This window comes from Phocoena phocoena, chromosome X (assembly GCF_963924675.1).
Source record: "Phocoena phocoena chromosome X, mPhoPho1.1, whole genome shotgun sequence".
Classification (NCBI taxonomy): Eukaryota; Metazoa; Chordata; class Mammalia; order Artiodactyla; family Phocoenidae; genus Phocoena; species Phocoena phocoena.
Genome location: NC_089240.1, coordinates 43,661,444 through 43,685,742, shown reverse-complemented (window position 1 = coordinate 43,685,742; position 24,299 = coordinate 43,661,444). Strand labels below are relative to the sequence as shown.

Genomic DNA, 24,299 nt, shown 5'->3' with positions numbered 1-24,299 from the left:
GTTAAAGATCTTGAGTCTATGTTTATGGGCGATACCGATCTGTAATTTTATACTGTCAGCCGCAGCTCAGGCCTGTCTCTGGAGCTCCTTTAATCGGGGCTCTTAATCCCCTCTCCTCACGCACCAGGAAACAAAGAGGCAAGAAAAAGTCTCTTGGCTCTTCGGCAGCTCCAGACTTTTTCCCGGACTCCCTCCCAGCTAGCTGTGGTGCACTAGCCCCCTTAAGGCTGTGTTCACACAGCCAACCCCAGTCCTCTCCCTGGGATCTGACCTCTGAAGCCTAAGCCTCAGCTCTCAGCCCCCACCCAACCCGGAGGGTGTGCAGACAAGCCTCTCGGGCTGGTGAGTGCCGGTCGGCACCGATCCTTTGTGCGGGAACCTCTCCATTTTGCCCTCTGCACCCGTGTTGCTGCGCTCTCCTCCATGGCTCTGAAGCTTCCCCCGTCTGCCACCCACAGTCCCCGCCCACGGAGGGGCTTCCTAGTGTGTGGAAACCTTTCCTTCTTCACAGCTCCCTCCCACTGGTACAGGTCCCGTCCCTATTCTTTCGTCTGTTTATTTTTTCTTTTGCCCTACCCAGGTACGTGGGGATTTTCTTGCCTTTTGCAGGTCTGAGGTCTTCTGCCAGCATTCAGTAGGTGTTCTGTAGTAGTTGTTCCACATGTAGATGTATTTCTGATGTATTTGTGGGGAGGAAGTTGATCTCTGCATCTTACTCTTCCACCATCTTTTTTGTTTTTGTTTTGTGGGGTTTTTTTTTGCAGTATGTGGGCCTCTCACTGTTGTGGCCTCTCCCGTTGCGTAATACAGGCTCCAGATGCATAGGCTCAGTGGCCATGGCTCACAGGCCCAGCCTCTCTGCAGCATGTTTTATCTTCCCAGACTGGGGCACAAACCCATGTCCCCTGCATCAGCAGGCAGACTCTCAACCACTGTGCCACCAAGGAAGCCCTCTTCCGCCATCTTGAAGCTCCTCCTCATTCATTTTTGAATGCTATTTTTTCCTTTTGCTCTCAACCTATTATATTTGAAATGAGTTTCTGTAGGTGACATACAGTTGGGTTGTGTTTTTAATCCATTTTAATTTTTGTCTTTTCGTTGGTGTTTAGACCATTTAATATATTTATTGATATGACTGGATTTAGGTTTTCCATTTTACTATTTATATTCTGTTTGGTTCCTCTGAATTATTATTCCTGTTTCCCTTCTCCTGCCTTCTTTAGAATTATTTAAACTTTTTTAGTAACAAATTTTAATTTATTTATTGTCACTTTGACATCTCTAATTTTTTTAGTAGTTGCTCTAGGGATTACAAAACACACACTTTTCACAGTCTATTTAGAATCAATATTTTACCACTTTATTTGCAATGTAAAACCCTTTCCAGCATTTTGGGCCCTTTACCCTCTCCACTTTATGCTATCATTTCCTTATGTATTACATCTACATACACTGAAAATCCCATCAGAAAATGCTGTAATTCGCTTTCAATCAAAACTCAGGAGAAGAAAAATAGTCTATTATATGTACGTAGATTTTTACCATTTTTGTCTTCTTCCATCATTTGTAATGTTCCACTCTCCCTTCTGGTATCATTTCACTTCTGTATGAAGAAATTCCTTTAGCAATTCTTTTTCGCAGGTCTGCTTGCTGTGAATTTTCTTAGTTTTCCTTTATCTAAAATTGTGTTTTAAATTTTACCTTCATTCCTGAAGGGTATTTTTTGCTGGATTCTCTGGATTGATAAATCTTTCAACATCTGAAAAATTGTTTGTTGCTTCTTTCTGATCTAGAGTTTCTGATAAGAAATCTAGTCATTCAAATCAATGTGCCCCTATACATAATGCATCATTTCTCTCTGAATGCTTTCAAGATTTTTTTACCTTTATTTTTCAGTGGTTTTCTTATGATGTATCTATCTATGGGTTTCCTTTGGCTTATCCTGGTAGGGATTTACTCATTTTCTTGAATCTGTAGGTTGGTGTCTTTCACCAAACTTGGAAATTTTTCAAGCCATTATTTCTTCAAAGATTTCTTTTTTTCAGCACTGCTTCTTTCTCCTTTCCTTCTGGATCTCCAGTGGCATGACTGATAGACATTTTATCATTGTCCCATGTGTCCCTAAGGCGCTGTTTATTTTTTTTTCTAATCTTTTTTTCTCTGTTGTTCACATTATATAATTTCTATTTATCTACCTTCAAGTTTATTGACTCTTTCCTGACATCTCACTTCTGCTATTAAGCCCATCCAGTGAGGTTTTTTTAAAATTTCAGTTATTGTATTTTTCAATTCTGAGTTTCCACTTGGTTTCTACTTCTTTATATCTTCTATTTATCTAATTAGACTCTGTATTTTAACATTTGTTCCAAGAGTGTTTGTGCCATTCATTTGAGTTTTTAATAGTAGCTGATTTAAAGTCTTTGTCAGATAAGTGCAACATCTGCATCCTCTTGTTAATATCTATTGATTGCCTCTTGCCATGCAACTTGAGATGATCGTGGTTCTTTGTATGCCTGGTAAACCTGGAGTATATCCTGGACATTTTGAATATGACATTATAAAACTCTAAATCTTGCTTAAATTGTATGGAAAACATTTACGTTTTTGCTTTAGCAGTCAATCTGATTAGGTTCAGGTCACACGTTCCCACCAGCCTTCCGTGGGCTGATGCTTCAATGTCAGCTCAGTTTTCAAAGCTTTTGCAGTGTTATTCAGATCTGTCTGGTGTGTGTGTTTGTGTGTGACTAAGTGGTCAGTCTGGAATCTAGATGGATGCCTGTTATCTCAGTTCTTTGGTATGCTCATTCGGATCTGATCAACATAGGCACAGGTTAGTGGTGGGTATCTAGGAGGTCATTAACAAAAAACATTATGGGGTCACTTTCCTCCTACCTCTCCACAGTCTCCCCAGTGCTACTCAATTCCTGGGACTTCCCTTTCAGTCCTCCAGTTGGAAATTGTTCACTTCTGCAGCTGTGCCACATCTGGAAACAAGCAGTGGGAAAAGAGAGATAAAAAAGCAACAGTGTGTGGCTCAGCTCTCTTGTGGCCAGAGCTCCATCAGAGACTAAGGGTTCCCCTCTCCAAGAGTATTGGTTCCTGAAGGCTCTCACTGCTGCCACTGTTGCTGCCACTGCATGACTGCCTGAGGGTTGGGATATGAGAGAAGAGAAATAAAGGGGAAAATGGAGGATTTCCCCCCTTCTCTCATTCTCAAGCAAGAACTAGAGGGCTTCTCCTAGAGTTCTCTGCCTGTAGTATAGTACTCACTTCCAGGTTTCCAAATGCATGAAGTTCAGGTCAGGGAATGGGGTGGGGGGAGTGGGAAACTCACCATTTGTTTGTTGGCTTCTCAAATGCTGGTGTCCTTATTCAATCTTCCTGCAGCTACTTACTTTTCAGAACTCTCAAACAGCTGTGCCATGAATTCTGTCCAGGTTTATGATTGTGCTCAGTGACAGATAAAGAGTAGCAAGTACTTAACCATCTTACCCAGAACTGTAATCTAGAATCGAATTTTAAATAAATCACTCTGGTGGTTATATGGAGGGTGAAGTAGAAGGGAACAAGATTGAAGATGTGGAGACCAGTTAGGAAAGTACTCTAGTAATCTAGGCAATAGATGAGATCTCAAACCTGGGCAGTGATAATAGAGATTATGATGAAAATGGCAATTCAAGAAATATTTGGGAGGTAAAATTGATGAGACTTAACGAGGTGACCCTCTTACAAGACCATAATTGAAATATGTAAGAAAGGAACTGACAGTGATCAAGACTGATGGCTCCATTAAAAAAAATATACTTAGGGATAAATATAACAATAGACATATAAAAGTTACACTCTGATAACTATAGAACATTGTTGAAAAGAAATACTTAAATAAATGGAAAGACATACCATGTTGCAGTATAAGTCCTGACATTTGGATTTTCTCTTTTTTGTAATGCAAATGTCTGACTTAAGCTTTGATTGCCCAGACATCACTTCAAAGAGGCACCCACTTCAAAGATGGCTACCTCAAAAAACACATTGCTAGTCACCCCCACCCCAGTTCCTACTCCTTTGTTTTAGCAATCTTGCTTGATTTCGATAACTGACCATTTGGGCTGCTTGTTTTTTCTCTTCTCTAGCTTCAAATTCCCCTCTTCTATTTTCAATTCACCAATAATGAGTGAGCCCCAGAATCCCTAGTTTCCCACCTTCAATAAAAGCAGCCCGCTAGGCTTGCTCACTCATTCTCTGTCTCTCTGTATGTCTCTCTGTCTCCATCTTCCCCTTTCTGTCTCTGTGTTTGTCTCTCTCTCCCCCAACACTTGACCTTGCTGTGTGGCCCCAGGTGTGCTGTGTATTTTCCAGGACCTGTAAGCAAAAAACTTGTCTCCTTCAAAGTTTTTCTGACGGTTATTGCTGGGGGGATCTTGCAATCATAAGAACCACAGGGCAAGTCAAGCCACAACATTGGTTTTGAACAGGTTGAGACCAGCACAAAAGACATTTTCATAGATTAGAAGACTTAATATGGTTAAGATGGCAGTTCTCCCCAAACTGACCAATAAATTTGATGCAATCTCTACCAAAATCTCAACTTTCTTTTCAGAAATTGACAGGTTGATGCCAAAATTCATATAAAAATGCAAGGGACCCAGAATAGCCAAAACAATCTTAAGAAAAGAGGAATGAAGTTGAAGAACTCACATTTCCCAATTTCAAAACTTACTAAAAAGCTTACTAAAAAGCTAATAATCAAAATGTTATGGTACTGGCATAAGGATAGACATATAGGTAAATGGAAGAGAATTGAGAGTCCAGAAGTAAGCTTTCACATTTATAGTCAATTAATCTTCAACAAGGGTGCCAAGATAATTAAGTGGAGAAAGAATAGTTTTTTCAACAAATGGTACTGGGGCAACTGGATATGTTACCAAGGCTGTTGCCCCAGAATCATACCCCTGTCCCTTCCTTGAATGTAAACCAAGTGCTCTTACCTAAGTTTCAGGAGGAAGCTGCAAAGAGAAAAACGAGAACTGGTTAGAACCAGCTAGGCCCAATAAGGTGGAAGATTTGACTTCCAGTAGGCCTTGAGCCTCACGATATGCTCATTGTAATACATTAGTAGGCTAAATGACACACCCACCAGTGCCTTGACAGTTAACAATTGCCATGACAACAATCAGAAAAGTCCATACAAGGACTAAAAAGGAGTGTTGCCTCAGTTCTGGTCCAAACCACACTTCTGTTCTCAGATAAATCATGAATATTCCTCCCTCTCTTTCCAATTCCCTCCATTTTACATCAACCCTCCTATATATATGGTGTCTCCACCCAAATTGGGTTGAGAAGGTGATTTGCAAATGAGGTTCCCACTTCCCCATTCTTTGGCTATTGAATAAAGCTTGTGCTGTTCCAGTCTCAGCATCGGTTTCATTACTGGCGAATCGGATTGTAAAAAGAACCTCCCTGGCCAAGACAACAGGACTTGGCCTGGGCTAGGACCCTGGCGTGGGTCCAGGCGACCAATTCAGTAACATGTCCACATTCAAGAAAATGAAGTTGGACCCCTATATCACATCGTATACAAAAATTAATTCAAAATAGATTTAAGACCTAAATGTAAGAGCTAAAACTATAAAATTCCGAGAAGAAATATTGGGGATAAATCTTCATGACCTTAAACTAGGTAATGGTTTCTAGATAAATTAAACTTCATCAAAATTAAAAACTTTTATGCTTCAAATAACACAATCAAGAATGTGAAAAGACAATCCACAAAATCAGAGAAAATGTTTGCAAATCATATATATGATCCAGATTATATAAAGAATTCTTACCACTCAATAATAAAGAAATAAATAACCCAATTAAGAATGGGCAAATAATTTGAACAGACATCTCTCCAAAGAAGATACATATATGGTGAATAAGCACAAGAAAAAAAATGTCCAACATCATTAGCCATCAGGGAAATGTGAATCAAAACCACAGTAAGATACCACTTCATGCCCATTAGAACTGCCATAACAGATAATAAAGAATGTTGCAGAGGCTGTGGAGAAACTGGAACTCTCATACACTGCTGGTGGTAATGTAAAGTGGTCCAGCAATTTCCCTCTTCAGTATATACCCAAGAGAAATGAAAACACATGTCTACACAAAAACTTGTACATGAATGTTCAAAGCAGAATTATTCATAATAGCCAAAAAGTGGAAAAAATCCACACTTCCATCAACTGATGACTGGATAAACAAAATGTGGTATATCCATACAATGGAATGTTTTTCAGCAATGAAAGGAAATGAAATACTGACACATGCTACAATGTGGATGAACCCTGAAAACATTATGCTAAGTGGAAGAACCTAAACACAAAAGGTTACACATTGTAAGATTTAATTTATACGCAATGTCCAGAACAGAAAAATCTATAGAGACAGAAAGTAAATCAGTAGCTGTCTAGGGTTGGAGGGTGGGGATGGAGACTGACTGCAACTGGGTATGGGGTTTCTTTTTGGGGTGATGTAAATGTTCCAAAATTAGATCATGGTGATATATGTACAACTCTGTGAATATATGAAAAACTATAGAATTGTACACTTTAAGTGGGTGAATTGTATGATATATGAATTATATCTCAATAAAACTGTTAAAAATCCATAAGGTTACAAAGAAAACCAGTTATACTGAACTAGAAGAATCAAAATATAAACACAAATTCTTGATAAAGAAATAGATGTGCTTCTTTAGAAAGGCATTAAACAACAAGATCCAGATCTAATAGTTACCTTAACTCTGAAGTAGCGATGAGTGTAAAATAAATTTTGAGACATGTGCAATGATTATAACAAAAATGATTGATGGTTCCACTAGCACCTCTAAAGAACAATGGAGTTGGAAAAAAGGAGAGGAAATAAACCAGTTGTTTCCCTGATGAAGCTCCAGAATTAAAACACAGGTACAAACAAGACACTTCCTTTTAGTGAGGCTGGAGATTTGCAAGACAGCTTCCAGCCTAGTGCTTTTAGCATGTTTACACTTAGTTGGCTGTACCAGCTAAATCACTGCCAAGCAGCTTGGACCTCTGTGGCTGTACCCTTTAGTCATCCTGCAAGGCAGGGGGATGGGGCAAGAGGGAACCTAATGATATCTGGTCATCAAGGCAAAGCAAGTTGGGAGGGAGAATGGAAAATTGACACAATGGGTAAGAAAGCACTAAGACTATTTGCAAACAAAGCGACCAACAAGGGTTTAATCTCCAAAAAATACAAACAGCTCATGCAGCTCTGTGTCAAAAAAACAAACAACCTAATCAAAAAATGGACACAAGATTTAAATAGACATTTCTCCAAAGAAGATACACAGATGGCCAACAAACACATGAAACGACGCTCAATATCACTAATTATCAGAGAAATGCAAATCAAAACTACGAGGTATCACCTCACACTGGTCAGAATGGCCATCATCAAAAAGTATACAAACAATAAATGCTGGAGAGGGTGTGGGAAAAAGGGAACCCTCCTACACTGTTGGTAGGAATGTAAACTGGTACAGCCACTATGGAGAACAGTATGGAGGTTCCTTAAAAAACTAATAATGGAACTACCATATGATCTAGCAATCCCACTCCTGGGCATATATCCAGAGAAAACCATACTTCAAAGAGATACATGCACCCCAATGTTCACTGCAGCACTATTTACAATAGTCAAGACATGGAAGCAACCTAAATGATAAAGAAGATGTGGTACATATACAATGAACCATAAAAATGAACAAAATAATGCCATTTGTAGCAACGTGGATGGACCTAGAGATTCTCATACTAAGTGAAATACTGGGCCCACGTGCTACAACTACTGAAGCCCATGGGCCTAGAGCCCGTGCTCCGCAACAAGAGAAGCCACCACGATGAGAAGCCCACACACTGCAACGAAGAGTAGCCCCCACTCACTGTAACTAGAGGAAGACTGTGCGCAGCAACAAAGACCCAACATGGCCAAAAAATTAAATAAATAAGAAGAATGGGGCTTCCCTGGGAGCGCAGTGGTTGAGAGTCCGCCTGCTGATGCAGGGGACACGGGTTCATGCCCCGGTCCGGGAAGATCCCACATGCCGCGGAGCGGCTGGGCCTGTGAGCCATGGCCGCTGAGCCTGCGCGTCCGGAGCCTGTGCTCCGCAACGGGAGAGGCCACAACAGTGAGAGGCCCGCGTATTGCAAAAAAAAAAAAAAAAAAAAAAAAAAAGAATGAAATTATGCCATTTACAGCAACATGGATGGGCCGAGAGATTATCATACTAAGAAAGTCATACAGAGAAAGACATACCATATGATATCGTTTATATGTGGAACCAAAAAAATAATACAAACAATCTTACTTACAAAACAGAAATAGAGGCATAGATGTAGAAAACAAACTTATGGTTACCAGGGGGGAAAGGGAGGGAAGGATAAAATTGGGAGATTGGGATTGACATATACACACTACTGTATATAAAATAGATAACTAATAAGAACCTGCTGTATAGCACAGGGAACTCTAGTCAATACTCTTTAATGACCTATATGGGAAAAGAATCTAAAAAAGAGTGGGGGGCTTCCCTGGTGGCGCAGTGGTTGAGAGTCCGCCTGCTGATGCAGGGGACACGGGTTCATGCCCCGGTCCGGGAAGATCCCACATGCTGCGGAGCGGCTGGGCCTGTGAGCCATGGCCGCTGAGCCTGCGCGTCCAGAGCCTGTGCTCCGCAACGGGAGAGGCCACAACAGTGAGAGGCCCGCGTACCGCAAAAAGAAAATAAAATAAGAATAAAAATAAAAAAGAGCGGGTAGGGGCTTCCCTGGTGGCGCGGTGGTTGGGAGTCCGCCTGCCGATGCAGGGGACACGGGTTCGATCCCTGGTCCGGGAAGATCCCACATGCTGTGGGGCAACTAGGCCCGCGGGCCACAACTACTGAGCCTGCGTGCTGCAGCTACTGAAGCCCGGGCGGCTGGGGCCCGTGCTCCGCAACGGGAGAAGCCGCCACAGTAGGCTGCTCACCGCAGCTGGGAGTAGCCCCCGCTCACTGCAACTAGAGAAAGCCTGCATGCAGCGGTGAAGACCCAACACAGCCAAAAATAAAATAAAGTTTAAAAAAAAAAAAAAAAAGAGCGGGTATATGTATAACTGATTCACTTTGCTGTACACCTGAAACTAACACAACATTGTAAATCAACTATACTCCAATTAAAAACTAAAACAGACACAGATTTTGAAAACAAACTTATGGTTACCAAAAGGGAAACATGGAGGGGGAAGGGATAAACTAGGAGCTTTGGATTAACATACACACACTACTATATACAAAATAACCAATGAGAATCTACTGTATAGCACAGGGAACTCTACTCAATATTCTGTAATAACCTATATGGGTAAAGAATCTGAAAAAGAACATATACATATATGTATATGTATAACTGAATCACTTTACTGAAACTAACATAACATTGTAAATTAACTATACTCCAATAAAAGTTTTTAAAAAATAAAATTTGAGGAAACAAAAAAAATAAAACGTTTTTTAAAAATAGAAAGCACTAAGACATCTAAGGTCATGACATGCTCTCCCTCCTGTGTCCAACCCTTCAGAAAAGGAGATATGACCAGACTAGCATAGAGATTCTTGGGTCAGAATTGGGGAGTCTTCAATGACTGCCCCCCCACCAGATATCCACCTCCAGGACTAATTTTCAAAATATTTGACAAGTGATAACAATCAGCCACAGAGCAATCACAACAGTTGCCAGCCACAGTACTAGAACAGAGTCTTGGAGGTCTCCTGCTATGACAGACATTACTTGATTCAGTTGCTAGATTGTGGGGAGGTCCCAGAGGTCCTAGAGGCAAGATTGAGGCAGTGGCTCTTCATCAACCAGCACAGAAGATGTTCAAGTCCTCTGTTAACAACTGAAGTACCTGTACCAGTACACATTACCCCAAAGATAGGGTAGAGAGAGAGAGAGTAGAACCTCCTTAAAGCTTTATGAATGAAGGATTGAGCAACTGGTTGATGCTTACATTCATGGGACATCTTGCTGATTTCACAGGTGGAAATTTCTCCTCTTTACTGAAGGACCAAAAGAGACTTCAGTGCACCACTCAAAGTTTTTTTCAAATTTAGACTCTAGAAAGACACCTTACTACAAAAGTAGGGGTACATTTCAGTGAAAATCCTTATCCCTACCTTTTCATCATCTAGGAAGAAGCAAGGAAAGCTGGCAACCTGAAATGGGGACCAAAGGGTATTGGCCCACGCTTCCAGCTGCCCCAGATCTGAACACTGAGGCCTGTCGGGTAGTGGGGTCTCTTTGGACTACCCCTCCCACCACCAGGATCCTCCTTCTACAGACTCATTCATCAGTTCACACCTAGCTCAATTCCTCTTCCTGTGAAGAGAAAGTCTCCAAACAGAGAGGGAAATTGGATAAGCTAGACCCTGAGGCACAGCCTTTACTAGGCAGGAAAAAAAACAGGGCTACGTGTGGGGCTCCTGAGCAATAAGGGGGGAAGTGAGCCATGTTAACAACAATCATTAATTTTTATTAAATTTCTAATCAAATACAATAATTTCTTCTCTTTCATAAAAAACACAAATATTTACAACATTATCAGTTTGGGAATAGACAAACAGTAAAAATGAAGAAAAGTGATGAAACGACAAATTCAAGGACAGAATAAATACAGCTTATTTACATGCCTGCCTGGCCCTGGTGGCTGCTGCCAGAGTACCAGACCCTCAGCCTCAGAATTAGCAGCAGTTCAAAATCTCCTCCAGTTTCAACACGTCCAAGGGTGGGATTTTGGTGACTTCAAAGAAGACCCTGCAAAAGGAAGAGGGGTCTGCTCAGTGTAAAATAGCCCAAAGCAAGCAGGCTCCATGGAATAAGTGGGACATATGCCCTTGGTTCCCTATCTTGCTTTAACTCTGGAGCAGAAAGTAAGGTAAAAAGTACCTGAATCTTTCTTTTCCCTTAAGTGAGGTTAGCCTGGGCCTCCCCATGACTGAGCACAAACCCAGCCTCAACTGGAGCTTGGTACTTACTGGTGGGAATACTTGGAATGCACAGTCTTGAGCCTATTGCACAGACGCAAAGTCAGCAGGATGTTCAGCTGCCTGACCAAGGGGTGAAGATCAGAGGTCTTGTAGCCACTGTAATACTCCAGGGTAGGAGCCTGGAAGAAGCAACATGGACAGTGACTTTTACAACAGGAAGCAGATACTTCCTGTCTCCAATACCCAAATCGAAACTTCCTATCCATAGTACGGGCAGGGAAGAAAGTCAAACAATTCAAAGACTCATAGAGCACAGACACTGACCAATAATCATAGGGTACTACCTAGAAGACTATGTTCCAGCTGCAGGCTAGTGGTATGGCTATATCCATATGTACCAGCTGGATATTAGCCCTAGCCATAGGTATTTAAACTGAAATCCACCAAAGAATTTAAGGAACAGGACTGACTTTGTTACTTACTCTCAGGTTAAGAGCCAATGGCCAGGCAAAACTCAGAACAAACTTGCGGTCCCAACTAAATAGCCAGCAGGAACTTAAGGCTGTTTCTCCTCTCTGGTTCAAACAGCTATCATTTCATGCATTCATTTTCTCAGTTAACTTTAAGGATGCCTATCATGTGGCAAAAGGAATATAGCAGAGTGTTTAAGAGCAAAGGCTCTGGAGGCAAACTGCCTGGGTTCAAATTCCAGCTCCATTAACAGCATGGCCTTGAGCCAGTTACTTAACCTCTAGGTGCCTCAGTTTCCAAATCTGCCAAATAGGGACGATTACAGTAATTATATAATAGGCTTAAATGAGTTAATAGACATAAAGCACACAGAACAGAGTCTAGCACATACCCAAACAATGCTAGCTAGGATATTACCAAGCCACATACAGGATGCTGGGAATACAAAGATGACTAAGAGATGACTAAGGCTCCTGCTCTTGAGGAGTCTGTAGTCTAGTTGGGGAGACAGACATGCACACATAGAATTACAAAATATGGGAAGTGCTACAATGGAAGGGAGCATGGGACAGTGGAGGAACAGAGCTGCAGGACCCATGAATTTTGGCTGGGAAAGTCACAAAAAGCTTTGCAGAGGAGGGCACATCTGCAATAGGTACTGAAAGTCTAGTGGGAGTTCCACAGGTAGAGAAAAGAAAATTCATTATTCTGTGAGGAAGTGGTTTTCTTAAAATGTCTTAAATTATTTTCCCTGAACTCATGTTTTCCCAAATATCTTACCTGGAAGCCCAAATATCTTACCTGGAATTGGGGGTGGGAACTAAGAAGCCCACCAATTTGGATCCCTTTACCTTTTACATGGCCCCTGAGATACTTCTGCAGGATCCCAGGGCTCTACTGAATACTCTTTGGAAACCACTGCCACAGGCAAAGGGCAGTCATTGGCATGCTGAGCAGGGGAGTAACACATGGGATTAACACATCATATTGGGTGTGTTAATTAAGATTAACAGCCCTACTGTCACTGCCCCAATTGTTCACATTGTTTAATTGTTCACTGCCCCAACACTTCACATTGATTATTATAAAAGCCCACTCACTGGTGTTGATACGTTCAAATACGCTTTCTCATCTAATATACCTTCCGTGCTGCTATATACTAGTACTGTTTCCAAAACATACAAACAGGAAGATGTCACTCCCCTGCCTTAAAAACTTGCAATGCCTTAGTGTAAAATGGATCTTTCAGCATGGCATCAAAGGCCTCTCACAATCTGACCACACTCTACCATTCTGGTCTCACCTCTCACCATTCCCTACTCATACGTCCTCTGCTCTATCCATAGGAAATGTCTTATTCTGCCCTGAATACATCACACTGTTTTCATATTGCCTTCACATCTTTTCAATTGTTGTTCCCTCTGCCTAGAACGTCTCTTCTCAAGGTTCCTACTCACCTCTCAAGACCCAACTCAAAAGTCACCTCCTGTGTGAAGCCTTTCGCATCTATAGCAGTATATATAGTGTAGAGGACTATGGATCCAGACTACCTGGGTTCAGATCAGGGCTGACACTTAGCTGATACTCACTGGTACAGCCATGCCAAGTGTTAAAACACTGAAATATTTTTATACTGGTTGGCAAGCAGTTTGCTGCCCTGAGCCTCTCAACTGTCCTCCCTCAGGACCTACCAGCCTTCCCCAGGATCCAAGGGTAAAAGCCTGGGTCAGCATGGGGCCTCCAAGATCATGGCTCCAGGGCTACGGCCACATCCATTCTGATTATAGAGTAGGTATATTCTTTGAACAGACTCCTAGTTCCCAAATCCTAGCTCTGCCTCTCATTAGCCAAACATGGGAAATTATTTCTTATCTGTACAATAGGGATAATAGTGCTGATCTCATAGGGTTGTTGTGAAGATTGAGTTAATAGACAAAGTGTTTAGTTCACTGTCTAAGCACTCAATAAATGCTAGCCATTATTATTACGTATTCTTTCTCATCGTCATCCCTGCCATTTACTTAATGCTTTCTCTGTCCCAAGAAATATCAGTGCCTTGTCCAAATTCACACAACTGTATATAGGGTTCTTCCTCAGCACACAGAGGTTTCTCCATCAGTAGTGGTGCTAGAATTTCTAGGCCGCAGGGTCTTAGGAGTGGTTGGGAAGAGTATGCTCATTTGCAAGCATACTTTTTCTATTGGATTGCATGTTACACATCAGTAAAAATTCACAGTTTTCTAAAGTTACTTTTATTCGCAATTTTTTATAAAATTGAGAAAGTATCAAATACGCATTTTATTTGTATTGGGGAAGGAGGCTGTGGGGGCCTTCCTCCTCAGAGAAGAGCACAATTGTATATCTGAGTCCCCTGTTATACACATGGACAGTTGCTTTCACTACTCTGTTCTCTGGGTCAGTGCTTTCCAAATCCTGTTCCAATGAGCTCCCTTGGGGGGCCAACCTTGCTGAGGGGGCTGCAAGGAGCAGGGGTGGAATGGGGTCAGGCAAGAAGTGGGTCCACACCACCGCCTGCTGCAATCAGTATAATTTCACATTAGTCTGTTTTGTGATACTGGGCTTTCAGGTAAGCTGTCTTTGGAAGAAAGGGTACTGTGATGAAGAAAGTGAAATAAAATACTTTAAAACCATGGCTCTAGAAACACTTTAGGCAGCCAGGCCCCTAAGATGTCAAGATGTTAAAGGATTCATAATGGCAGGTATGTAGTAGTTTTGTCACAGAGTTTCCCACAGCCCTAGTTTACACCTTCCTCCTGAGCTGACCCTGTGCTTTTAAATCCCTATCCCTGGGACTTTCCTGGTGGTCCACTGGTTAAGAATCTGCCTTCCAATGCAGGGGATGGGGGTTCGATCCCTGGGCAGGGAACTAAGATCCCACATGCCACGGGGCAACTAAGCCCACGTGCAGCAATTACTGAGCCCACACACTCTGGGGCCCATGTGCCACAACTAAAGAGAAGCCCGCGTGCTACATGAAGAGCCCACATCCTGCAACTAAGACCCGATGCAGCCAAAAATAAAATAAATAAATAAATATGTTTTTTAAAATCCCTACTCCTTCTTCCCCACCGCCCACAAATGTTTACCAAGTGTCCGAGCTTCTTCATGTAAAGGGCCAGGAGGAAGGAGCCAGCAGCTAGCTTGGAAGCCCTCTCCTGGACATAGTCGTATTCCTGCAGGGTCATTTCACAGATGAAGCGGGATAAGGTCAGTGTCTTCATGCTGGCATGGACACACTAAAGGCAGGAAGAAGACTGGCTCAGCAATCAATTCAGAACACTGGCACCAAGCAGAAAACCCCCTGCACTCACTCACTCCAGTTATCCCACCTTGGGCCTAAATGGCTCTCTGCCTGAACAATGTACCTCTTTTGCCACCATGACTCACACTAAGGACCCTGCCCCCAAAGCACAGAATCTTTAGGAGGGGCGATTATGAAATTGGCAATGGTACTTGCCATTTTCAGGGTTTTAAACCAAATTATCAAGTGTGATTGTGGTACCCTCCACCTCCCCTTTCTGTACATGCCATCCTTTGAAGAGCCGAAGGCCTCCAACTGTTGACTTTTCACTGGGTTCCAGACTAGGAGGTATTTCATGCTCCAAAAGAACTCCTTCCCTTTTCTTGTTTGAATATGTGTGTGTGTGTGTGTGTGTGCGCGCATGTGTGTATACACACATGCGCGCACACACACAAATCCTACAACAAGACACACTTTTATAATACAAAGTGATTTCCCCTGTAACCAATATTCAGGTGAAGGAAGAGAACTTTGACAGCATCTCCCCTAAACTTCCCAAGTGTCCCTTCCTGATCAAAGAATCTTCTTCCCCTCCCCTACTCTGCCCTCACCTCAAAACTTTATAGGCATACCATGGAAATATGCAATTTTCTTCCCCCCACACTCCATAAAGATTGCCAATCTAGGAGGGTGGACTGAAGAAGAAATTCCCCTGTCCCCAGTTGTCCCTTTCCCTTTTCCTACCACTCAAGCAGCCACTCTGGGAATGGAGGGGACTAACCCAGCAGTGGTAAAATGAAGATGTACCTGCCCTGTCTTACCTTAGCATATCTGCGCAGAAAATGATAGGCGATGGGAATGTTGATATCAAATTTGAGGGTTTTTAGGATGCTGATTTCCATGGCGAGCATCTCATCTCGCTTATAAATATCATCACAGATGTACAGGAAGTCATCCACACAAGGTGGGCTGGGCTCCTATGGGTGGAGAGGAGAGGCAGTCACAACCAGGCAAAGACAGCTCACTCCTCTCTGCTTGGAGATGAAAGGCAGGGGAGGAGAGGGGTGAAGGATAGGAGGTAATAATATTCCCTGGCATGAACCTTCAGGGTAGCTCTGAGAGCCAGCTTCTGGTTTTTGAGTAGTACATTTGAAAAACAAAATCAGAGAGATAGGAGGAGAGAGGATAGGGCCTCTTGTGGTAGATTCTTATAGCACTGGAAGCGGCATAATATGGCACAGGGACTGGAAGCACTGATCTCTCTTCTAATGAGTGAGAGCCAGCTTCTGGTTTTTGAGTAGTACATCTGAAAAACAAAATCAGAGATAGGAGGAGAGAGGATAGGGCCTCTTGTGGTAGATTCTTATAGCACTGGAAGCGGCATAATATGGCACAGGGACTGGAAGCACTGATCTCTCTTCTAATGAGTGAGAGCCAGAAATGGGAAATCTAAGGCCTACTCTTGGGGGAACAGAGGGAAGGAGACCACAGGAAGGGAGCTAGAGATGGAAAATAAGCCCGCACTTTGTTTTCTTGTCTAAGGAATGAATAAAGATGTTTGGGAGGGGGCACTGCCGGGGTAATAGGCAGTGAGAGACAGAGAGAGATAGGCACAGAGGGAACCTAAGCAGAGACTGAAGACCAAGGGATGGGAGATGTGCAAGGGGGCTAGACTGGGAAGGTCCAAGCCAAGCCAAGGGTGAGAAGAAACCCCCCCCCCACAATCTGGGGTACCTTTCCATGTCCTGCCCTCTACAGGTTGAACCTTAGCTTGGGGGAAAGGACTAGGAGGCGGGAAGATCCCTGAATCTTTTCTCTAGCTGCACCTCACTGCCCACCCCAGCCTTCTTCTCACACCTTTATTTTCAGATCACAAACTGGACCAACCCTCTGGGTTTGCAGACAGGAAAATTGAGGCCCAGAGAGAGGAAGTGACTTGCTCAAGGTCACACAGCAACCTAGTGACAAGACCAGGACAAGAAACTCTCCCTTCTACTGCTCTACTCACCAGTGGCTCCTTCCTTTCTTCTCTTCTCATATCATCTCCATACCTCCCCTTGCAAAAGTCTTTCTGTACTTCTCAATCCTGTGAGGGGAAGACACCCCTGCTCCAAAAAACTTAGTGGAGGTCCTTTGTCCTGATAACCAGAAGGGGGTGCTCCTTGTTCCAAAATTTGCTAACGAGAGCACCTTGCACACTCCTTCTCCCTCCTGCTCTTGGTTGTCCAGGAACCCCCAGCTGCTTTTTTAACCCCCTTGAGGCTGAGACAGGGAGCACTTGCTTAAGCCACAAGGACATCCCTAGGTAGGTGGAGGGAGGAGGAGAAAGGGAGAGACGTGAAAAGAGAAAGGAAGGGGAGCAAGGGAATGAACCAGGAAGCCAGTGAGCAGGGAAGGAAATGAGCTAGAGAGGGAAGCAGGGAACAAGGGAGAGAGTGAGGGAGGAGGAAGGGAAAGAGGAAGAAAGGGAAGGAGGAGGCTAGGGAGCAACGGCAATCAGGAGGGAGGGAGGATGGGAAGGAGGGAGAGAACCAAGGAGAAAAGGAGCCAGGGAGGGAAAGAGGGTGGAAGGGAACAAGCATGAGTGGGTGGGAGGGAGTGACCACGGAAGTGAGTGAGAGGGAGCTGAGCAGAGAGGGAGCAGGGAGTGAGGGGGAGCAAGGGAACCAGGGAGCAAGACAGTAGAGAAGGAAGTGAGCCAGAGAGGGAAATGGGGAGAACAAGGGAGGGAGGGAGGGAGGAAGGAAGAAGAGAGAGAAGGAGGACAAAGGAAGGAGACAGGGAAGGAGGGTGTAAGGAAGTTAAGGTGGGGGGAGTCATGGTGCCAGAGTACCATGGAGCAAGGATGGGAGATACGGAGGGAAGGAGCAAGCAGGAAGGGGAGAGAAGGAACCAGCAGAAGAGGAAGGGTGAGGGAGGAGGGGAGGAGGAAGCAAAGGAGGAGGGAGGGGAGCACATACTAGAGAAGCAACAGGGAGGAGAGGGAAGGAGGAGGAAGGGAGAGAGGATGTGACAGAGGGAAGAGCATTAGCTAGGGAAGGAGAGAAGAGAGTGAACAAAGGAAAGGGACAGGAAGGGAGGAAGGGAGGGAGGGTGGAAGAGAGGAGGGTGGAGTAGAAGGGAAGGCGTGATGGGGTGGGTAGGTGGGTGGGAAGGCATGGAGGAGTGAGGGATAGAACCAGGGTGGAAGGGAGAGGGTCATGGAAGGAGGGATCAAGTGAGGAGGGGAAGGAGTGAGCGAGAGAAGGATAGAGAAAAGGAGAGTTAGAAAGAGCAACAGAGAGTGGGTGGGTGGGATGGAGGGAGGGACCCAGCATGGAGTGAGCAAGTGTACAAAACAGGGATTGAGGGATCAAGGAAGGGATTGAAAGAAGGCTGGAGGAAAGAAGGGAGCTACCGAGCAAGGGCCGAAGTGGAAAAGGGCAGAAGTGGAGCGAGGGTGGAAGTGGAGCAAGGGCAGAAGTGGAGAGAGAGCAGAAGTGAAGGGAGGGTGGAAGTGCAGTGAGGGCCGGAAGTGGAGGGCCGGAAGTGGCAAGAGAGGGAGGCAAGTAAGGAGCAAAGGAGGGGTGGAGTTAGAGAGGGAGGTACTGATAGAGGTAGGAGCTAGTGAGTAAAGGAGAGAATGAAGAAGGGAAACAGAAAGCTAGTTAGGGATAGAGCTGAGTAGGGAACACAAAGACAAATCCACAGTTCTAAAGGTTTTTGTACTCATAAAAGTTGCTACTTCTCTGTTCCTAAACCCTAAGGTTTTATACTATTAGCCTATCTGAAGGAAAAATGAGAGTAGAACAAGAACATTTAGCATCTAAGGAAGAGGAAAGACTCAGATAAAGTAGTTAGATGGATATGGTTATGAAGCAAAGGCCAGCTACTTGCTTTTATACTGCTACTTCAAAAATAACTAATTTACTTGGACTCACTACCATCTACACAAGGCCATTTTCTCTTAAATGTCTCCAGCACCTAGATTTGGAGATGCCTCCTTATATAAGCAATTCAAGACTCCACTAGACAGAGGTGGAGTTGCTGGAAGAAGAAAATGGGGTGGGGACAGAAAATTATGGTCCAGAAGGAAGTTTTAAAAAGAACAATCCATCTAACTAGTAATATGTCCACCTACACACATCTTCAAAGAGGAAAAGGGAGAATTTTGTTGACGCCAGGAAACAAATACACCACCATTTGCACCCAACACCAGTTTCCCTGTTTAGGAAGACAAAAAATCGGTAGGAAAAGTTATTTGTGTGCATGTATGTAATTGTATACACACACAAATATACACATGCGAATGTACACACATGCGTATATATATGTATATACATGTATATAATATATACATACACATTATACACATGCATGCATATACACACATATACATACATATGTAAATGCACATACATACATACATACATACATATATATCTGGCTTGGACAGAAACCGATTGATTAGTTTTCTCCAGGTCCTATGGACTCAGGCTCACCTCAAATTTTGCTGCAATCAGAAAAGCAGTGGAACCAAGGAGTTGTAGCTTGTCCCTCTTGCATATTACCTCCATAAGGTAGTGATCTACCAGCTTCACTGCCAAGTACAGGGTCTCATGACTCATCTCAAAGGTCATCTGGAGGAACACACAAACAGGGCAGGAATCCACATATTGTCCAACTCCAAAGGCACATCCAGATAGGTGTAACTACCTGGTCTGTGATATTGAGGACAGTGGTGCTACCAGGCCTGGCCAGCTGAAACTCTGCTATGAATGCAAGAACTCATTCAGTTAGGGGTCTGGCTACATCTCTAGTGCCTTTGAGGACCCTGGCATTATCTATCCCTACACATTTGGGTAAGTGACCAATCTTACATCAGAGGGAGATGCTCTGCCTTCTCTATGAGCACCTTGAGTGAACACACCCTCTCTCTTTCATCTCCAAAACTTAGATTCTTGCTTTCCCCATTTGCTACTTTGTAGTGTAAACCCTGAAGGTTGACTTTTTGTAATGCAAGTGCCTGACTTAAGCTCTGATTGCCAAAGCATCCACTTCAAAGAGGCATTCAGATAATAGGGAGACATCTTCAAGATGTCAGAGGAGTAAGACGTGGAGATAACCTTCCTCCCCACAAATACATCGAAAATACATCTACATGTGGAACAACTCCTACAGAACAGCTACTGAATGCTGGCAGAAGACCTCAGACTTCCGAAAAGGCAAGAAACTCCCCACGTACCTGGGTAGGGCAAACAGAAAAAAGAAAAAAAAGACAATAGAATAGGGATGGGACCTGCACCTCTGGGAGGGAGCTGTGAAGGAGGAAAAGTTTCCACACACTAGGAAGCCCCTTCACTGGTGGAGACGGGATGTGGGTGGGTGGGGGGGACGCTTCGGCGCCACAGAGGAGAGCGCAGCAACAGGGGTGCAGAGGACAAACCAGAGTGATCCCCGCACAGAGGATCGGTGCCGACCAGCACTCACCAGCCTGACATGCTTCTCTACTCACCCGCCAGGGTGGGTGGGGACTAGGAGCAGAGGCTCCGGTGGGTCAGATCCCAGGGAGAGGACTGGGGTTGGCTGAGGGAACACAGCCTGAATGAGGCTAGTGCGCCACAGCTAGCAGGGAGGGAGTCCGGGAAAAGGTCCGGAACTGCCTAAGAGGCAAGAGACCATTGTTTCAGGGTGCACGAGGAGAGGAGATTCAGAACACTGCTTAAAAGAGCTTCAGAGATGGGCACAAACCGCTGGCAACCACCGCAGACAACAGAGATGGGCATGAATTGCTAACGCTGCTCCTGAAGCCACCAAAACTCCTGTGTGCAAGCACAGATCACTATCCACAGCTCCCCTCCAAGAAGCCTATGCAGCCCACCACTGCCAGCGTCCTGTGATCCAGGGAAAACTTCCCCAGGAGAACACAAAGCACACCTCAGGCTGTTGCAATGTCACTTGGGCCTCTGCCTCCACAGGCTCACCCCACCTTCTATACACCTCCCTCCCAGCAGCCTGAGGAGGCAAGAGCCCGCGAATCAGCCACTCCTCTTTTTTTTTTAACATCTTTATTGGCGTACAATTGCTTTACAATGGTGTGTTAGTTTCTGCTTGATAACAAAGTGAATCAGTTATAGATATACATATGTTCCCATACCTCTTCCCTCTTGCGTCTCCCTCCCTCCCACCCTCCCTATCCCACCCATCCAGGTGGTCACAAAGCACTGAGCTGATCTCCCTGTGCCATGAGGCTGCTTCCCACTAGCTATCTACCTTACGTTTGGTAGTGTATATATGCCCATGCCACTCTCTCACTTTGTCACAGCTTACCCTTACCCCTCCCCATATCCTCAAGTTCATTCTCTAGTAGGTCTGTGTCTTTATTCCTGTCTTACCCCTAGGTTCTTCATGACCTTTTTTTTTCTTAAATTCCATATATATGTGTTAGCATACATTATTTGTTTTTCTCTTTCTGACTTCACTCTGTATGACAGACTCTATCTAGGTCCATCCACCTCATTACAAATAGCTCAATTTCGTTTCTTTTTATGGCTGAGTAATATTCCACTGTATATATGTGCCACAACTTCTTTATCCATTCATCTGATGATGGATACTTAAGTTGCTTCCATCTCCTGGCTATTGTAAATAGACCTGCAATGAACATTTTGCTACATGACTCTTTCTGAATTATAGTTTTCTCAGGGTATATGCCCAGTAGTGGGATTGCTGGGTCGTATGGTAGTTCCCCTTTAACTCCCTCCTGTTGACACCAGAGGGCAACCTATATGCAGAGGCAGGGCCAAATCTGAAGCTGAGCTCCAGGAGCTGTGCAAACAAAGAAGAGAAAAGGAATTTTTTCCTTGCAGCCTCAGAAGCAGCCCATTAAACCTCCACAATCAACTTGATGTAACCTGTATCTCTGGACCACCTGAATAGACTATGAATCACCCAAAATTGAGGCAGTGGACTTTGGGAATGAAGAGGAAATAGGCAGTCTACCTGAAAAAGAATTCAGAATAATGATAGCAAAGATGAACAACCTTGGAAACAGAATGTTACAAGAGACAAGGAAGGACACTACATAATGATCAAGGGATCAATGCAAGAAAAAGATATAAAAATTATAAATTTATATGCACCCAACATACGAGCACCTCAATACATACGGCAATGGCTAACAGCCATAAAAGGAGAAATCGACAGTAAAACTGACAATCATAGTAGGGGACTTTAACACCCCACTTTCAACAATGGAAACATCATCCAAAAACAAAATAAATAAGAAACAAAAGCTTTAAATGATACGTTAAACAAGATGGACTCAATTGATATTTATAGGACATTCCATCCAAAAACAACAGAATATACATTCTTCTCAAGTGCTCATGGAACATTCTCCAGGATAGAGCATATCTTGGGTCACAAATCAAGCCCTGGTAAATTTAAGAAAATTGAAATCGTATCAACTATCTTTTCCGACAACAATGCTATGAGACTAGATATCAATTACAGGAAAAGATCAGTAAAAAATACACACACATGGAGGCTAAACAATACACTACTTAATAACCAAGTGATCACTGAAGAAATCAAAGAGGAAATAAAAACATACCTAAAAACAAATGATAATGAAGACACGATGACACAAAACCTATGGGATGCAGCAAAAGCAATTCTAAGAGGGAAGTTTATAGCAATACAATCCTACCTTAAGAAACAGGAAAAATCTCAAATAAACAACCTAACCTTGCACCTAAAGCAATTGAGAAAGAAGAAAAAAAAAAGCCCAAAGTTAGCAGAAGGAAAGAAATCATGAAGATCAGATCAGAAATAAATGAAAAAGAAATGAAGGAAACGAAAGCAAAGATCAAAAAAACTAAAAGCTGGTTTTTTAAGAAGATAAACCAAATGGATAAACCATTCACTGGACTCATCAAGATAAAAAGGGAGAAGACTCAAATCAATAGAATTAGAAATGAAAAAGGAGAAGTAACAACTGACACTGCAGAAATGCAAAGGATCATGAGAGACTACTACAAGCAAATCTATGCCGAAAAAATGGACAACCTGGAAGAAATGGACAAATTCTTAGAAATGCACAACGTGCCGAGACTGAACCAGGAAGAAATAGGAAATATGCACAGACCAACCACAAGCACTGAAATTGAAACTGTGATTAAAAATCTTCCAACAAACAAAAGCCCAGGACCATATGGCTTCACAGGCAAATTCTATCAAACATTTAGAGAAGAGCTAACACCTGTCCTTCTCAAACACTTCCAAAACGTAGCAGAGGAAGGAACACTCCCAAACGCATTCTATGAGGCCACCATCACCCTACCAAAACCAGACAAAGATGCCAAAGAGAAAGAAAACTAAAGGCCAATATCACTGATGAACATAGACGCAAAAATCCTCAACAAAATACTAGCAAACAGAATCCAACAACACATTAAAAGGATCATACACCACGATCAAGTGGGGTTTATTTCAGGAATGCAAGGATTCTTCAATATATGGAAATCAATCAATGTGATACACCATATTAAAAAATTGAAGGAGAAAAACCATATGATCATCTCAATAGATGCAGAGAAAGCTTTTGACAAAATTCAACACCCATTTATGATAAAAACCCTGCAGAAAGTAGGCATAGAGGGAAGTTTTCTCAACATAATAAAGGCCATATATGACAAACCCACAGACAACATCCTCCTCAATGGTTTAAAACTGAAACCATTTCCATTAAGATCAGGAACAAGACAAGGTTGCCCACTCTCACCACTCTTATTCAACATAGTTTTGGAAGTTTTAGCCCCAGCAATCAGAGAAGAAAAAGAAATAAAAGGAATCCAAATTGGAAAAGAAGAAGTAAAGCGGTCACTGTTTGCAGATGACATGATACTATACATAGAGAATCCTAAATATGCCACCAGAAAACAACCAGAGCTAATCAAGGAATTTGGTTAAGTAGCATGACACAAAATTAATGCACAGAAATCTCTGGCATTCCTATACACTAATGATAAAATATCTGAAAGTGATATTAAGAAAACACTCTCATTTACCACTGCAACAAAAAGAGTAAAATATCTAGGAATATACCTACCTAAGGAGATAAAAGACCTGTATGCAGAAAATTATAAGACACTGATGAAAAAGTTTAAAGGTGATACAATAGATGGAGAGATATACCATATTCTTGGATTGGAAGAATCAACATTGTGAAAATGCCTTTACTACCCAAAGCAATCTACAGATTCAGTGCAATCCCTATCAAACTACCAATGGCATTTTTCACAGAACTAGAACAAAAAATTTCACAATTTGTATGGAAACACAAAAGACCCCGAATAGCCAAAGCAATCTTGAGGAAAAAAAATGGAGCTGGAGGAATCAGGCTCCCCGACTTCAGACTATCCTACAAAGCTACAGTAATCAAGACAGTATGCTACTGGCACAAAAACAGAAATATAGATCAATGGAACAGGATAGAAAGCCCAGAGATAAACCCACACACATAGTCACCTTATCTTTGATAAAGGAGGCAAG

General features: G+C 43.0%; 1 protein-coding gene across 1 annotated transcript in view; it reads right to left on the bottom strand.

Moving 5' to 3' along the window:
* Positions 1 to 10,786: 10,786 nt before the first annotated feature.
* CCNB3 (cyclin B3) overlaps positions 10,787 to 24,299 on the bottom strand; it is a 61,695-nt gene continuing 48,182 nt past the window's right edge. The window contains 5 exon segments of the mRNA XM_065901025.1: positions 10,787 to 10,859; positions 11,081 to 11,211; positions 14,611 to 14,760; positions 15,587 to 15,742; positions 19,247 to 19,384. Of these exon segments, the coding sequence (XP_065757097.1) occupies positions 10,787 to 10,859; positions 11,081 to 11,211; positions 14,611 to 14,760; positions 15,587 to 15,742; positions 19,247 to 19,384 (648 nt within the window).